General features: G+C 51.9%; 1 protein-coding gene across 5 annotated transcripts in view; it reads left to right on the top strand.

Moving 5' to 3' along the window:
* Positions 1–16,199, top strand: part of GRIK5 (glutamate ionotropic receptor kainate type subunit 5) — a 50,962-nt gene that overhangs the window by 10,457 nt on the left and 24,306 nt on the right. For 3 of the 5 annotated variants that reach the window (XM_060083294.1, XM_060083291.1, XM_060083292.1), the window contains 6 exons: positions 1,409–1,462; positions 1,562–1,723; positions 3,326–3,478; positions 3,853–3,957; positions 4,084–4,191; positions 14,670–14,873. In XM_060083294.1, coding sequence (XP_059939277.1) covers positions 1,409–1,462; positions 1,562–1,723; positions 3,326–3,478; positions 3,853–3,957; positions 4,084–4,191; positions 14,670–14,873 — 786 coding nt within the window. The remainder of the gene's footprint in view (positions 1–1,408; positions 1,463–1,561; positions 1,724–3,325; positions 3,479–3,852; positions 3,958–4,083; positions 4,192–14,669; positions 14,874–16,199) is intronic. The other 2 variants (XM_060083293.1, XM_060083295.1) reach the window with 2 other exon arrangements.

The following is a 16,199-nucleotide window of genomic DNA, read 5'->3' as shown; positions in this document are numbered from 1 at the left end:
CTCTGTGTCGAGGTGTTTGCGCGCCTTCTTTAATTTGGCTCTCAGGACTTCCCTGGCGGTCCAGTGGTTAGGGCTCTGCGCTTCCACTGCAGAGGGCCCTGGTTCTATCCCTGGTCAGAGAACTAGGAGTCCACAAGTTGTGCAGTGTGGCCAAAAAACAAAAACAAAAACAAAACAAGGTAATTTGGCTCTCACCCCAACCTGCAGGGCAGGGCAGGTATGATACCATTTTTTGGATGAAGAAGCAGGGGTTCTGGGAGGGGGCAGGGAATGGACTGTCTCAAGGGCACCACCCAGGAAGGGCCAGCGCAGGACCTTTCCCCGTGGGCCCTCCGCAGGCCATCCAGTGGTGACCCACATTCATTAATCGTTCATTGTTCCCTGCTCTCAATTTTTCCTCATAATCTAATCTGTATTATTTATTTTTCTCCAGTTTTTAAAAAATTAAAACCATATATCATTGCCGATCGTAGCTAACAGGAAGAAGCGTGGACGGAATCCACAGGGCTCTTGAGGCTTAGAGAAAAGATTTCGGGTTCTGGAGGCAGACAGTGCAGGCCTGGGCCGGGGTCCCAGCCCCTCCTGTGTGAGCCAAGTGACTGGTGGTCACTTTCCTCTCGAGCCTGCATGTTTCTGTCCTGGAATGGGCTGTAACCCATGTGATAACAGCTCCTGCCACACAGGCAATGCAGTCTGGTGCCGTTTCATGTTCTAATGCTGGTGGCAGGACAGAAGTGGGCACTCCTGGCATGGAGACGTCTTCTAGCTTTGTTTTCCTTGAGGACTGTGAGGAAGGGGGCTCACAACATGCATCTTGAGATTTACTTATTTTTTTGGCCGCGCTGCACGGCTTGCGGGATCTTAGTTCCCTGATCAGAGATTGAACCCGTGCCCCCTGCAGTGGAAGCGTGGAGTCCCAACCACTGGACCGCCAGGGAATTCCTGAATCTTGAGATTTAAATTGGCTGCCTTTCATTGCAAAGTGCTTTTAAAGATTACAGGGGGTGGTTTTTCTGACCTGTGATCAGGCTGAGCCCTACACGTTAGCAGCCCAAACTTGGCTTTGGGGCAACCTGGGGGTTAAGGTTAAGGTTAAGGTTGCCCTCCCCCGCCCTGTTTCTGAGGTGTCCCTTTGCCTGTCTCTTCTAAGTGACCTAAAGAGGGAGGCAGGCACTTGAGGGTATCATTCTCTCCTCCAACAAAATCTTCATCCCACCTGGGGCACTAGTCACCCTGCGGGACATGAGTGACCAACGTCTCCCTCTGCCCCCACTTGTCTCCTTTTCCCTGTCTCTCTCTGTCTCTGGGTGTTTCTTACTGTTCCTCATGGGGTGTCTCCTTGCAAGGCCTGTCTAAATCTCTCTTGCTCTCTCGGCTTCTCCCCATGTCTGCCGCCTGTGTTCTCCAGGCCTCGGAGCTGGGAATGACCTCAGCGTTTTACAAGTACATCCTCACCACTATGGTGCGTACCCCCTGCAGCCCCTGAAGCCCCCATCTCCCTCTGCAGCGTCTGCCCTGACATGGGCCCAGCCCCTCCCTCACCCCCTCTTCTCGGTCCCAGGACTTCCCCATCCTGCACCTGGACGGGATCGTGGAGGACTCCTCCAACATCCTGGGCTTCTCCATGTTCAACACCTCTCACCCCTTCTATCCTGAGTTTGTGCGCAGCCTCAACATGTCCTGGAGGGAGAACTGTGAAGCCAGCACCTACCCCGGCCCCGCGGTGAGCTCACACCCTCGCCCCTGGCACACAGGCACCCTGCACACAGACACTTCCGAGGCCCCTTCAGGCCTTGGCCAGTTGTGCTCAGAACCCTCCGGTGCCCCACTCGCTTTCTGAGAACATCCACGAGGCCTCACAGCGTGGCCCTGAGCTAAGTCTGACCCCTTTCTTCCTCTCCACCTCCCAAGCCGCTCCAGCCACATGGGTCTCCTCCAGGTGCCTCTGCTGCCCCAGCACATGCGCACCTCAGGGCCTTTGCACTTGCTCTTCCTGCTGCTTTGCGTGCACTTCCCCAGGGAACTAGCAATTCGCTCCCTCCTCTCCAAGTTACTGCTCAAATGTCCCTCTGTTTACAAAATTGCAAACTACCCACGTTTAGCCACCTTCCCTGCCAGATTTTTCTCCATAGCATCTATCTTTGCTTATCTAATCACCATGTGGCTTGCTCTATGTTTTGCTTAGAGGTATGTACAGATATTTAGCTTGTAAGTTCCATGAGGGCGGGCGTTTCTATTTTGTTCACCATGGTATCCCCAGCATCTAAAACTACCTGCTCAGAGTAGGTATCCGATAATATATGTTGAATAATACAAAAATAAATACAAAAGATGCATATTTATGTGTATTTGTTCACAAACATCTAGCCATACACCAAGGTACTGAGACACTCCTACATGCACAAAAACTCACACAGACACTGAGCCTTGCAGTCAGACATGTGCGTGCAGGGCCATTGCACACATACATGGACAGGGGAGCATCCATCCGCACCCCACACCTACCCACCCAACACGGATATTCAGACCTTTGCCCCACCCAGCCAAGACACGCTCTCCCAGACACACTCCCATGTTGGCCGGCACCCGCTCGGTGGCCAGTTTGTGTCGAGCCCTCCCTGTGTGCCAGGCGCTATTTTGAGCACTTTGCATGCATTGTCTCTCTTGAGCCCCACGTGAGCACTCGGAGGCAGAGATAACTGTCACCCTTCCTTTACAAGGGAGGAAACTGAGATTCTGAGAGACGTGTGGACTTGGCTCTCTACAGGAAATAGTAGGGCCGGGCCTTCAGCTCAGAGCCTCCCAAGCCCTGGACTCATAGCCTTTACACTCTCCTGCTTCCTGCACATCAGGCCCACCCTGTTTATAGATAAATAGGCATGTTTGTCCAGCCCCACCCACATAGATGTGTCCCCAGACACACTCAGACAGGGGCTGTGGCTGTCTCCCCCCACCCTCCATGACCCTACATCAGCCACAAAGACACACGGATTCCTGCGCCCACCGACATCCCCCTTGAGGGTGACAGCTGGCCGTCTAGGCAAACCCTCTCAGACGTGCCCTTCCCCAAACAGACACGGGCTGCACGCAATCAGGAAGAGCTGCCCCCATGGCGGCGTGGGCAGCATGCACGTCTTTCCCACTGTCATCTCCGATCCCCTAGAAGACCCTCCTCGCTTCTGACCTGCGTGGTTTTATGTTCCTGGAGAGAGGAGAGTTGTCTCAGGGCTTGGGGGTGGCACCACGGGGCTTTGGGGCTCCCCTGGCTGAGCTGCATCTTTCCCATCCCTCCCCATCTCTGCCCTCCCCACACCCCACACCCCAGCTCTCAGCTGCCCTGATGTTCGACGCCGTGCACGTGGTGGTGAGTGCCGTCCGGGAGCTGAACCGCAGCCAGGAGATCGGTGTGAAGCCGTTGGCCTGTACGTCGGCCAACATTTGGCCCCATGGGACCAGCCTCATGAACTACCTGCGCATGGTGAGCTGGGAGCGGGGAGGGCCGAGGGGGCGTGGCAGCCTGCCTCCCGGCGGGGGGGGGGGGGTGCTCACTGTGTCCACCCCGCGGCCCCACCCCCCGCCCTGTCCCCCCACCTCCAACCCCGGCCCCCGCCTCCTGCTCTCCCTGGGCCTCACGCTCCCGTCTGTCTCTCCTCTCCCGGCCTTCCTCTGCCTGTCTGTGCTGCTCTTGCCCCGCTTCTTTGTTCCATCTCCTCTCGTTTGCTGGCATGTTGTCTTACTCGTTTAACTGTGGTCCTTCCTGGTCCCTCTCCCTCTCTCTCGTCTCCTCCATCTCTGTCTCTTCCCCTCTGGGCCCCTGCCACCCTTCCCTCTGCCCTCCTCCCGCCCTGCTAGGTAGAGTATGACGGGCTGACTGGGCGGGTCGAGTTCAACAGCAAAGGGCAGAGGACCAACTACACCCTGCGCATCCTGGAGAAGTCTCGGCAGGGCCACCGTGAGGTGAGCATCCCCAGGACGATGCCAGAGCCTGGATGGAGCTGGGGGCCGGGGCAGGGCGGGGCAGGGCCCAGAGGGCTGCGGCATCCTCAGGCAGGGCCTGTGCTGACAGTGCCCTCTCTGCCCCAGATCGGGGTGTGGTACTCCAACCGGACCCTGGCGATGAACGCCACCACCCTGGACATCAACCTGTCGCAGACGCTGGCCAATAAGACGCTGGTGGTTACGACCATCCTGGTGAGTGGCCCTTGTGGGGACAGGCGGTAGATGAAGGTGCCTTTCCTGAGCGGTGCCCCAGGCCAGTCCTAGTGAGAAGGAGGGATGCCTGGGCTGGCACGGCACACAGACCAGTGGGGACATGACCCAGGCACCCAACAACTCCTGACTGTGGCCGCAACATCACCAACCTAATTGCTGCTGGAGCAGCGGTGGGCACAGACTCTGCCTTCAGAGCCAGGTCCAGCCCTGGGTACTGCCAGCCTGCCGACGCATGGCAGAGATGGGAACGACTGGCCTCATGAGGATCCCACGAGGCGGCACAGGCGGGGCGCCTCTCTCAGCGCCTGGCCCAGGGTAGGCCCCTGTAAATCACCATTGCTAGAGCAGTCGTTTTGTCACCTTTGCCCACCGAGTGTATTGACACTTATTTAATATCCATCTTGAAGAGGCTCAGAGAGGTGAAGTGACTTGCCCAGGTCACATAGCAAGTATAAGGCACAGCCAGGATGAATGCCATGTCTCTTATAAGGCATAGCCAGGATGGATGCTGCGTCTCTGAGTCTCCAGAGCCCGAGTCTTGACCACTGTGCTCTGAATGTCCAGTCCTCTCCTTCCTGAGCACCAGCCGTGGAGATGGTCCTCTAGCCCCTGGAGTGTCACTCCTGCATTTTACCAGACCAGAGACCGAGGTGCCTTCGTGTGTCAGCGAGGATATATGGAGCACCTGTTCTGCACCAGGCACTGTGCTAGGCCCTTGCAGGTGTCACTCATTAAACCTCTCAGCTAGTCGGTGAGGTTTGTCCTATCTTCCTCCTTTTGAAGGTAAGGAAACAGGTCACAGGGCTTGTCCCTGCTGGAGCTGAGTGACATGCTCAGAGCCCCTGCCCTCTCTGCTGCTTCCTGCCAGGAGCCCAGGGAGGGGAGGCGCACAGGACCTGGGGAGCAGGAAGCTGCCTGAGCCGCTGGGCTTCATAGCAGCTGGGTCCCTGGCCCGCTGGCATCCGTTGTCTGGGCGAAGCCCCTCGGTAACCGTGAGCTGGGCCGGCTGATAGCTGTGGATGCTGAGGTTGAGAGGATTACCCAGGTTCCGCAGGACGTCCGAGGCCCCTTAAAGCAGCATGTCACAGAGCTATTTCCTCTGTCCCTAGGGAGCTCCTGACCTAATGTGGACCTCCTCCGGGGGAGGGCCAGATGGCTTACAGATGGGAAACCAAACACTTCGTTAACAGCCTCACTCAGGGGCCCTGAGGACCAGGCCAGGCTGGCTGGGAGACGGAGCACCTCTGCATGTGTGGGAGTGGAGCCAACCCCAGAGGCTTCCTGGGGTTCTCGGTGGGGAGCAGGGGCGGAGGTCAGGGAGGGGGTATCAGGAGAGCAGGGCTGTGACCCCCGGGGGCTTCCAGTCTTTTCCCACACTTGTCTCCCGTTCTCCCCAGGGCCCCTGAGCCAGTTGCCCTCTTCCTGACCTTCATTCTTCTCTTGATGGAGTCATTCATTTGCTCATTCATTCCACAAATATTTACTGAAGCTGCCCTGCAGCCAGACCTCACACATATTCTGGAGGCGGAGGAATGAGTCCCAGGTGGTCCCGTGGCCTCCCTGTCCTTGAGTGACCCTGCAGTGAGGATCCCAGTCTGATGGAGACAGACCTGGACACAATCATTCCCGCACAGGGTAATAAGGGACCCCCACAGAAAGGAGGGGCTGCCTCAGCCTTCGAAGGCCTGAAGAAGGCTTCACAGAGGAGGTGGTGGTAGGGCTTTGGAAGCCGTGTAGGAGTTGGGTGCACAGAGAAGGAGGGGCCTGGCCTTCCAGGCAGCAGGAACCACAGGAGCAGGGGCCTCAGGAGGTGTTTGCCAGATCGGATGCGGAGGCAGCGGCCTCAGTGTGCACAGCCGGACCTGCCCATTCGTTCACTAACATTTTCAGACTTGTGTCTCTGGGCTGGGCCTGCTCCAGGCACTTGGGGATTCAGACATGAGTCAACCTGGCGCTGGGTGCCGGGGACAGGAAGCTTTCAGGGCTTGTCTTATTCCCTGCTCTGTCCCTTGGGCCTGGGGTGGTGCCTGGCACCTAACAAACATGGAGGGGTGGTGAGTGCTGTGACAGAGGTGGGGAAGGGTCTCTGGGGAACTTAGCTATGCTTCTCCTGGTCGTTAGAGACCGTTAAGCAGGAAGGGGCAGGGCCAGATCTGGGTGTCAGAAAAGCGGGGCCCTGAGGGAGGCTGCAGGAGAGAGAGATGCCCCAGGTTGGGGAGGATGAGGCCTGAGCTGTCTGGGGCTGTGGGGACAGAGGGGATCTGATGTGGGATGTTGATGGGCTGGGCTGGGGGAGGGAGCAGGTGGGGTGGAGGCTGGGGCTGTCCCTGGGTGGTGCCCACACATCTGGAGCTGAGCAAGGGTGGGCTGGTGCCAAGACCGAGAGAGGTCCCTCAGGGAAGCTGGGGGTGCAGGAGAGGTGCCCCAGGGGATGAGGTTTTGCAGGGCCCTTCCCCAAGCCCCAGGCCCTTACCCCTCCCAGAGAGGTTCTCCCTTCATCAAGCTGTGACATCTCGTCCTGCTCTTTGGTGCCTCTGCGGTCAGACAGACCTCACTTGCATTCCTGGCTTTGCCTGAACCTCAGGTCATCCAACTCTCTAGGCTCCATACCTTCATCTGTAAAATGGGTCTAATAGTCCCACCTTGAAGGGCTGTGGGAGGATGGCATGAGATCAGCAGGTGCCCCTGGCAGTGTCCTGCTGGGAAGATGTGCTGAGCACATGTGAATCCCTTTTCTCTCCCCATCTGGCATCATCAGTAAGAATAGCAGTCGGGAATTCCCTGGCTGTCCAGTGGTTAGGACTCTGCGCTTTCACTGCTGAGGGCCAGGGTTCAATCCCTGGTCAGGGAACTAAGATCCCACAAGCCGCGTAGTTGGGCCAAAAAAAGTAAAGAATAGCCATCATCGTGGCCAGAGTCTTTGAGCTGTACGCTGAGCTCTTTGCTGGTGTTACTCGGCGTTCATGGCAGCCCTGAGGCAGGTACCGTTGTGAACTCCGATTTTCAGACAAAACTAAGGCACGGGAGGGTTAGGTGACGCGAATCGCGCAACTAGAGGATGGCAGAGCCCACGTGCTTCTACATTGCACCACACCACGTCGATTTCTGCTTCTTTCCAAGCCCTCGCTTCTGCGTTCTAGGCCTGGCCCTGCCGTCCGTACACTTTGTGACCTGGGTGGGTCTCTTCTCTCTGTCCTCAGCTTCCTCCTGTAAAATGAGGGAACTAAAATATTCATAATAAATTGAAGGGGGAAAACTAGATTGGGGTCCTTTAAACTGCCCTCCGGGAAGTCTTGGATATGGAATTGGGTCCTGGCTTCACAAAAGGGTCCAGGCAAGCAGCTTGTGAGGAATGTTCTAGAACCCACCCTACTTTAACATTTCTTAGTTTCAAGGGATTTTTATAGAAGTGTAACATGCATACAGAAACTTGCACAAAGCGTTAAGTGTACCACTCACTGAATTTGCAATAACTGAACACACCTGTGGGACCAGTTCTCCCACCCCCAGCTCTCCATATGCCCCTTCTGGTCTCTAACCGCCCCCCAGGTTAGCTTTGCCTGCTTTGAACTTCACATAAATGGCATCGTATTCTATGTTCTCTCTCTCGTCTGCCTTCTTGTGCACAACACGTGTTTGTGAGATTCACCCACGTTGCTGCAAATAGTTTAGTCTCGTTATATGTCCTGTTATATGAACGAACCGCAATTTACTTACCCACCAAATTGACGTGCATTGAAGTTGTTTCTAGTTCTTTTGTTATTGTGAATTGTCCTGCTGTGAACACCCTACCACACACCTTTCGGTGAACATGTATAGGCATTTCTGTCGAGTGTCTTTGCAGGAGTGGAATTGCTGGAGTTTTCCAGCCTCGGTAGATGCTGCCAAAGCATTTTCCAAAGTGGCGGTACCACTCCCCATTCCCACCAGCAGTGTGTGAAGGAGAATTCCAGTCGCTCCTCAGTTTTGCCAGTGCTGAGTATAGGAAGGTGCCAACCCTACTGTAGTTTTAACTTACATTTCCTTAACGACCGTGGAAGGTGACCACTTTTTCATTTATTGCCTATTTGGAACCTTCTTTTGGGAAGTCCCTGCTCAAATCTTTCTCTATTTTTAGAAAATTGGAATATCTGACCTTTTTATTGACTTGTAATCTATTTATATGTTCTGGATATAAGTTCTTTGTTGGAATACGCATTGCAGAGAACTTCTCCCACTTTGTGGCTTGCCTTTTCACTCTTGGTGGTATTATTTTTGGCTGTGCCGTGCAGCTTGTGGGATCTTAGTTCCCCGAGCAGGGATTGAACCTGGGCCCTCGGCAGTGTAAGTGAGGAGTCTTAACCAGTGGACGGCCAGAGAATTCCCCTCAATGGTATCTTTTTTTTTTTTTTCAATATTTATTTATTTATTTGGCCGCGCCAGGTCTTAGTTGCGGCATGCGGGACCTTCGTTGCTGAGTGCAGGATCTTCGTTGCGGCGTGTGGGATCTTTAGTTGCAGCTTGTGAACTCTTATTTGCAGCATGCGGGGTCTAGTTCCCTGACCAGGGATTGAATCCGGGCCCGCTGCATTGGGAGCACAGAGTCTTAGTCACTGGACCACCAGGGAAGTCCCCCCAGTGGTATCTTTTGATGAAAAGATTTTAAATTTTCCTAAAGTCCATTTTATACTTTTCTCCCTGCTTTACGGTTAATGCTTTTATTTATTTATTTATTTATTTACATGCTTACTTATTTATTTATTTTTGGCTGTGTTGGGTCTTCGTTGCTGCGTGCGGGCTTTCTCTAATTGTGGCGAGCGGGGGCTACTCTTCATTGCTGTGCATGGGCTTCTCATTGTGGTGGCTTCTCTTGTTGCAGAGCACGAGCCCTAGAGCGTGTGGGCTTCAGTCGTTGTGGTGAGTAGGCTCAGTAGTTGTGGCACACAGGCTTAGTTGCTCCACGACATGTGGGATCTTCCCAGACCAGGGCTGGAACCTGTGTCCCCTGCATTGGCAGGTAGATTCTTAACCACTGCACCACCAGGGAAGTCCAGTTAATGCTTTTAGAATTTAAGAATTCTTGGCATTTCCCTGGCGGTCCTGTGGTTAAGACCCTGCGTTTCCATGGCAGAGGGCATGGGTTCGATCCGTGGTCGGGGAACTAAGATCCAACATGCCACGCAGCACGGCCAAGAAAAAGAATTCTTTGCCTACCCCAAGTTCATAAAGCTAGTCTCCTATATGTTTCTTGAAAACGTAATAATTTTGCCTTTTACATTTAGATCTACAATCCACCTAGAATTGATTTTTATGTATTATGTGAGGTAGGGGGGATCAGAATACCTTTTTTCCATATGGATGTTTTATTGAATGGTACCATTTATTAAAATGTTCATTCTTTCCCCCTTCAGCACAGTCTTACCATCAAGTATCCATTTATGTGTGGGTTTCCAAACTCTCCATTCTATTGTCTGTTTGTCTGTCTTTGCTCTAATACCACATTGTCTTAAACACCACAGTTTTATTTATTTTATTTATTTATTTATCTATTTTTAACATCTTTATTGGAGTATAATTGCTTTACAATGGTGTGTTAGTTTCTGCTTTATAACAAAGTGAATCAGTTATACATATACATATGTTCCCATATCTCTTCCCTCTTGCATCTCGCTCCCTCCCACCCTCCCTATCCCTCCCCTCTAGGTGGTCACAAAGCACTTAGCTGATCTCCCTGTGCTATGCGGCTGCTTCCCACTAGCTATCTATTTTATGTTTGGTAGTGTATATATGTCCATGCCACTCTCTCACTTTGTCACAGCTTACCCTTCCCCCTCCCCATATCCTCAGGTCCATTCTCTAGTAGGTCTGTGTCTTTATTCCCGTCTTACCCCTAGGTTCTTCATGACCTTTTTTTTTTTCTTAGATTCCATATATGTGTGTTAGCATATGGTATTTGTTTTTCTCTTTCTGACTTACTTCACTCTGTATGACAGACTCTAGGTCCATCCACCTCACTACAAATAACTCAATTTCGTTTCTTTTTATGGCTGAGTAATATTCCGTTGTATATATGTGCCACATCTTCTTTATCCATTCATCTGTTGATGGACACTTAGGTTGCCTCCATGACCTGGCTATTGTAAATAGAGCTGCAATGAACATTTTGGTACATGACTCTTCTTGAATTATGGTTTTCTCAGGGTATATGCCCAGTAGTGGGATTGCTGGGTCGTATGGTAATTCTATTTTTAGTTTTTTAAGGAACCTCCATACTGTTCTCCATAGTGGCTGTATCAATTTGCATTCCCACCAACAGTGCAAGAGTGTTCCTTTTTCTCCACACCCTCTCCAGCATTTATTGTTTCTAGATTTTTTGATGATGGCCATTCTGACCGGTGTGAGGTGATATCTCATCGTAGTTTTGATTTGCATTTCTCTAATAGTTAATGATGTTGAGCATTCTTTCATAACACCACAGTTTTAAATTGTCTTAATACCCAGTAGGGTAAATCCTCCAGTTTTCATGTTCTTCTTTAGGATTGCTTTGGTTCTTTTGATCTTTTACATTTCCATATGCATTTAAATATCATCTCTAAAATTTTTAAAATATTTTAATATTAAAATTTTAAACTGGGGGCAGGACAGAAGTTAATTAAATAGGATTAAGTCACATTCAGTTTAATTCTACACTAAATAGAATTCAAAGCGTGTGGGGAGGGGGGGAGTGAAAAAATCCGTCCCCTACCCTCTCCAGTCCCCCATTTTTTCCCCATCCTCCCAGATGTGTCTGAGCACGTACAAGCCCATACCCACTTTTTCCTTCACAAATGATAGCATATTGTACACGTTGTTCTGTAGCTTGTTTTTTTCCTCTGAATAGATCTTATAGAGCTTGTTATTTTAGTAGTTGCCTGGGATTCTTTGATGACATCAATAATCTTTTTAACCTGTTCCAAATTAGGCTGTTTCAGTCTTTGTTCCTGAAACAAGAAATGCTGCCATGATTCTCCTGGACCTACATTTTTGTGTACAGGTGCATAGCCATTCATAGGATGAGTTCTTAGAATCAGACTTAGCAACATCCCACTGTCCGTCTGCAATGCTGGGCTTCTGCAGAAGGTTCTTTTTGAAGAAATCTGAAAACCTTGGATTAGAGGCTTCTTAAAACCCTTGGATCTGATGGTCTGGGGCTGCGGGTTGAGTGCTAGATCATTGTTTTCTGAACTAGAGTTCTGTTCACAGGCCTCAGTGCCTGTTTTTGGCTCTATCAGCTGCCACCTGATCCTGAGGCCTCAAACCCAAATCCAGAACCCAGGTGCCTCAGTCTTGAACTTGAAGATCAGCTTGGCCTGGTGGGAGGAACGAGGGCTTTGGAGAGCACAGCAACTGGGTTTTGAATCCCAGCTCTGCCCAGTCTCCCCTTCCTACTGCCCGGCTTCAGCTGTGTGACCTTGGGCAAGACACCTGACCTCTCTGAACTTCGGTTTCCTCCTGTGTACATCAAGAGGGCTGCATGAGCGCCTTCCAGCTCTAACACTGGGTGTTTGTCTAGAGAATTCCTGATTTCTGATTCTCTAGCTTTGATACCCGGCCAGGCCCCCCCCACCCCACCGTGTCTAGCTTCTCCCAGCTCTGCTCTTGTTTAGTCTGGCATAGGGCTTAAGAGCAGAGCTTTGGACTCAGCCTGACTTGTCCATCTCAGCCACTCACTACTTCACTCCTCAGGACCTGTGTCCCCATCTCTCAAATAGAGGTAATAATACTGACCTCCTACGCTGACAGAGTAGCTGTCACACAGCAAGCCCACAAGAAATGCTAGCTGCTGCTGCTATTATTAGTATTATCTCATTCCTATTCCTGGTTTCACAGTTTTGAATTTGAAAATGTGGCTTGGGAGAGAGAGAAAAGCTCTGACTTCCCTCTGTCCCATCTGCCCTCAGCTCTGGGACTTTGTTGGGGTCCTGGAATCTAGTCTATAGGTACCTTATAGCACCTATCACTGTATAACAAACCGCCCAAGACCTGAAGGTTTCCAACAATAACGATTATTATTTCTCACAATTCTGTGGGCCAACTAAGCAGTTCTGCTGAGCTCACTGTGGTTGCATTCAGCTGGTGTCTAGGCTGGGCTGTTGGCCGGCACATCTCGGTTCACTCATTCTCCCTCATCCTTCAGCAGGCTGGCCTGGGCTTCCTTTTTTAAAAAAAAATATTTATTTATTTGGCTGCATCGGGTCTTAGTTGCAGCACGCGGGATCTTTTGTTGTGCCTCATGGGCTCCAGAGTGCGCAGGCTCAGTAGTTGCAGTGCGTGGGCTTAGTTGCCCCGCTGGCATGTGGGATCTTAGTTCCCTGACCAGGGATCAAACCTATGTCCCCTGCATTGGAAGGCGGATTCTTAACCACTGGACTACCGGGGAAATCCTTGGCCCGGGCTTCCTTACACTGGGGTCCCAAGAGATCTCTCTGAGGGCCCAGGCTCTGAAAGTCACACAGCATTACTTCCAACACATTCTGTTGTCCAAAGCAAGTCTCGAGGGCCGCTCAGACCCAAGGAGTGGAGAAATCCACTCTATCTCTTGACGGGAGGAGCTGCAAAATACTGGGCATCTACCTCGGAGCTCAGTAATTTTGGGCTGAATGAATGAGAGGTGGCAGCGGTCACTTGACCTCTGTGAGCCTCAGTTTCCACATGTGTAAAGTGAGTCTAAGGATACCTCCTGTGGAAGGTCACTGTGAGGAATTTTTTTTTTTTTTTGCGGTACACGGGCCTCTCACTGTTGTGGCCTCTCCCGTTGCGGAGCACAGGCTCCGGACGTGCAGGCTCAGTGGCCATGGCTCACGGGCCCAGCCGCTCCGCGGCATGTGGGATCCTCCCAGACCAGGGCACAAACCCGCGTCCCCAGCATCGACAGGTGGACTCTCAACCACTGCGCCACCAGGGAAGCCCCCCTTTTTTTTTTTTTTTAATGGTCACGCCACACAGCTTGCAGGATCTTAGTTCCCCCAGCAGGGATTGAACCTGCGTCCTCGGCAGTGAAAGCATGGAGTCCTAACCCCTGGACCACCAGGGAATTCCCACTGTGAGGAATTAAATTGATAAAATCCAGAGAACGCATACAGCACAGGGGCTGGTACTTCGCAGGTGTTCAATCCACATGGTAACCATATGGGTATTATTGCCAAAGCTCTTCGGGCTGATTCCTAAGTAACTCCTTTTATTCCTAAGTCCAAAGTGACACTGTACAAACAACCATTTAGACAATAACTATGTAAGATCAGTATCCCTTTTGTTACCATCATCTTCATATGCCTTGTCTTACTAGCACTTGGAATATTCTCTCTGCTTTTGTCCTTGTTTGGCACAAAAAGGGTTGGTAAAGTTTGCTCAAACCCCTCAGAAATAAGCATCAACATAGCAAAACAGCTGTGGGCCAGAGATTGCAAACTGTCAGGTGTTTGTTTAGCCTGCAAAGCATTAAAAAAAAAATGGTATTAGAATTTGAACTGTTGCTAACCTTTAGAATCAGGAGGTTTTACAAAACAACCTGGGTTTCCAAATTCTCTTGACATTGGACCATCTGGCATCTCAGGCCTGCTTCCCTTGTGGCAGCATCGGGCTGGAGCTAAATCCTGGTGGGGCAGATCCTCTTTGATCCCTTGGTGGCTCATGAAGTCAATTAGTTTAATGGGTCGTTATTGGTTGTGTAGAAAACTGACGTAGAGCGGGACGGAAAATAGGGTAATTCTGCCGTAGTCTTAAGGGAAAGGCCTGCTTTGTGGAACTAAGTCTAGTTACATGTATGCAACTGTGAGCACACAGACATATGTGTATGACTTGGATTACAAGTAAAATATATATCCTACTGCGGGTTTTAGCCAAAAGTTTGAAAGTTTGGCACAATCTCCATCCAGTCTGATTCATTCAAGTTACCTGCCTCCCTTGTAGCCATTTGAGCTTGAGATGAGGTTGTCTGGTGGAGATCAAACCAGTTTCCTGCAATCTGCTAGGGCCTGGCAGGGTCCCTGTGCTTTTTCCCTGGTTCTGAGTATTTGTTTTTGTTTTGGTAGTTATTTTTAGTTTTAGTTTCTAAATTGAAGTGTAGTTGATTTACAGTGTTGTTAGTTTCAGGTTATACATATATAGGTATGTATATATACATATATTCTTTTTCAGATTCTTTTCCCTTATATCTTCTTACAAAATATGAGTAGAGTTCCCTGCGCCATAGAGTAGGCCCTTGTTGGTTATCTATTTTATATACAGCAGTGTGTATTTGTTCATCCCAGCCTCCTAATTTACATGCCCCCGCCACCGACTCTGAGCATTTGTAAGCAGGGGATGAAGGCAAGGACTCCGTCATCTCCACTCTGCGGCAGGTTCCTGATCTGGCTGCAGCCTGGGCCCTGGGACCCACGACCCAGCCCCCAGATGCCCCAGTCTCTGACCCCCCCACCCCTTCTCTCCTGCTTCCCCAGGAGAACCCGTACGTCATGCGCCGGCCCAACTTCCAGGCCCTGTCGGGGAACGAACGCTTTGAGGGCTTCTGCGTGGACATGCTGCGGGAGCTGGCCGAGCTGCTGCGCTTCCGCTACCGCCTGCGGTTGGTGGAAGACGGGCTGTATGGGGCGCCCGAGCCCAACGGCTCCTGGACGGGCATGGTCGGCGAGCTCATCAACCGGGTACGGCGGGGCCGGGGCTGAGGAAGGGGCCGTGGGTTGGGTGAGCAAGAGCGGGCGGGCGGGCAGCCAGTGGTGCCTCAGAGCCAGCCTGGCGCGTACAAGGGGCGGGAGCCGATGGTGCGCTGTGTCCCTGTGGCTGGTGAGCACCATGGGGCGGGCACAGTGGGGAAGAAGGGTGATGCATCCCTTCCCATGTTCCGCTTTCAAATGCTTCCCTCACGCCACCTTGGCTTAGTCGGTGCTCAAAGATGTGTTGAGTGAATGAAAGAGACGTGGAGTGGGAATTGGACAGACGTGGAGGAGATGGAGAAGGCTTCCTGAGGCAGGGATAGGGCTAGGCGGCCGGGACGTGCTCTGTGCCCAGCACCTGCCAGGAGGTGGACGTGGAGGCTGCCTGTTGCGCTCCCAAGGTCACGCATTCAGTAGGTGTTTATTGAGCACCTAGTGTGTGCCTTGCACCACGCTGGCGCGGGATATAGTGGTGAGCACAGGGGACCTGGACCCTGCTCCCAGCAACTTAGGGCCCCACTGAGATGCAGAAAAGCAAATGACCACAAGACAGAGCCATTGGCTGATGGGGAAAACTCACAGGAGGGACCCAGAGGCTCCTGACCCAGCCAGGCATCCAGGGAGGGCTTCCCAGAAGAGGTGACGCCCAAGCAGATTCCCAAAGAGTGTGAAGGAGTCAGCAGGGTGGGGGGGGGTATGGGAGAAGGGCAATGTGTTTGATGGCATTTACAAACAGTGGGGGGTGGGTTGGGAACATGAGTAAGAACAAGTTGGGTGTGGGGCGTATTAGAAGAGCAGCTGGGCCCTGAGTGTGGGCAGGATTTGAATGTAGGTGAGGAGGGCAAGAGGCAGTGGGGTGGGGGGTGGTAGGCAGGGGTGCAGTGGAAAAAATATTTTGGAGTCAGACCAACCTGGGTTTGAGTGCTGGGGTGAGTCATTTCTTTCCTCGGAACCTCAGTTTCCTCTCCCTAGCATGGGGATAATGATACCTGACAGGTCTGTAGTAAGGTTACAGACACGCTGCACACGTTGCTTGTCATAGGTGGTTCATCTTTTTATTCCACTCATGAGAAGCCATGTGGGCGAATGCCCAAAAAAGACAAACAGGCCCCCAGCTTAGGGGCATGTCCAGGGCAGGTGTGTGGAGCCGGGACCTGTGGCCACAAACGGTCAGGGTGGCCTTGACATTGGACTTGGCTGACAGCGTCAGAGACTCTCACCCTCCTGAGCCCCTGAATGTCACCAGGAGAGACGCAAAAAGGCCACTTTGCTTGACAAGGATGTGTATCCCGTAAGGCACTGATTTTCGAAAGTTGT

Source organism: Mesoplodon densirostris, chromosome 19 (genome assembly GCF_025265405.1).
Source record: "Mesoplodon densirostris isolate mMesDen1 chromosome 19, mMesDen1 primary haplotype, whole genome shotgun sequence".
Taxonomy (NCBI): Eukaryota; Metazoa; Chordata; class Mammalia; order Artiodactyla; family Ziphiidae; genus Mesoplodon; species Mesoplodon densirostris.
The sequence above is the reverse complement of the archived record's forward strand: the minus strand, read 5'-3'. Positions and strand labels throughout refer to the sequence as shown.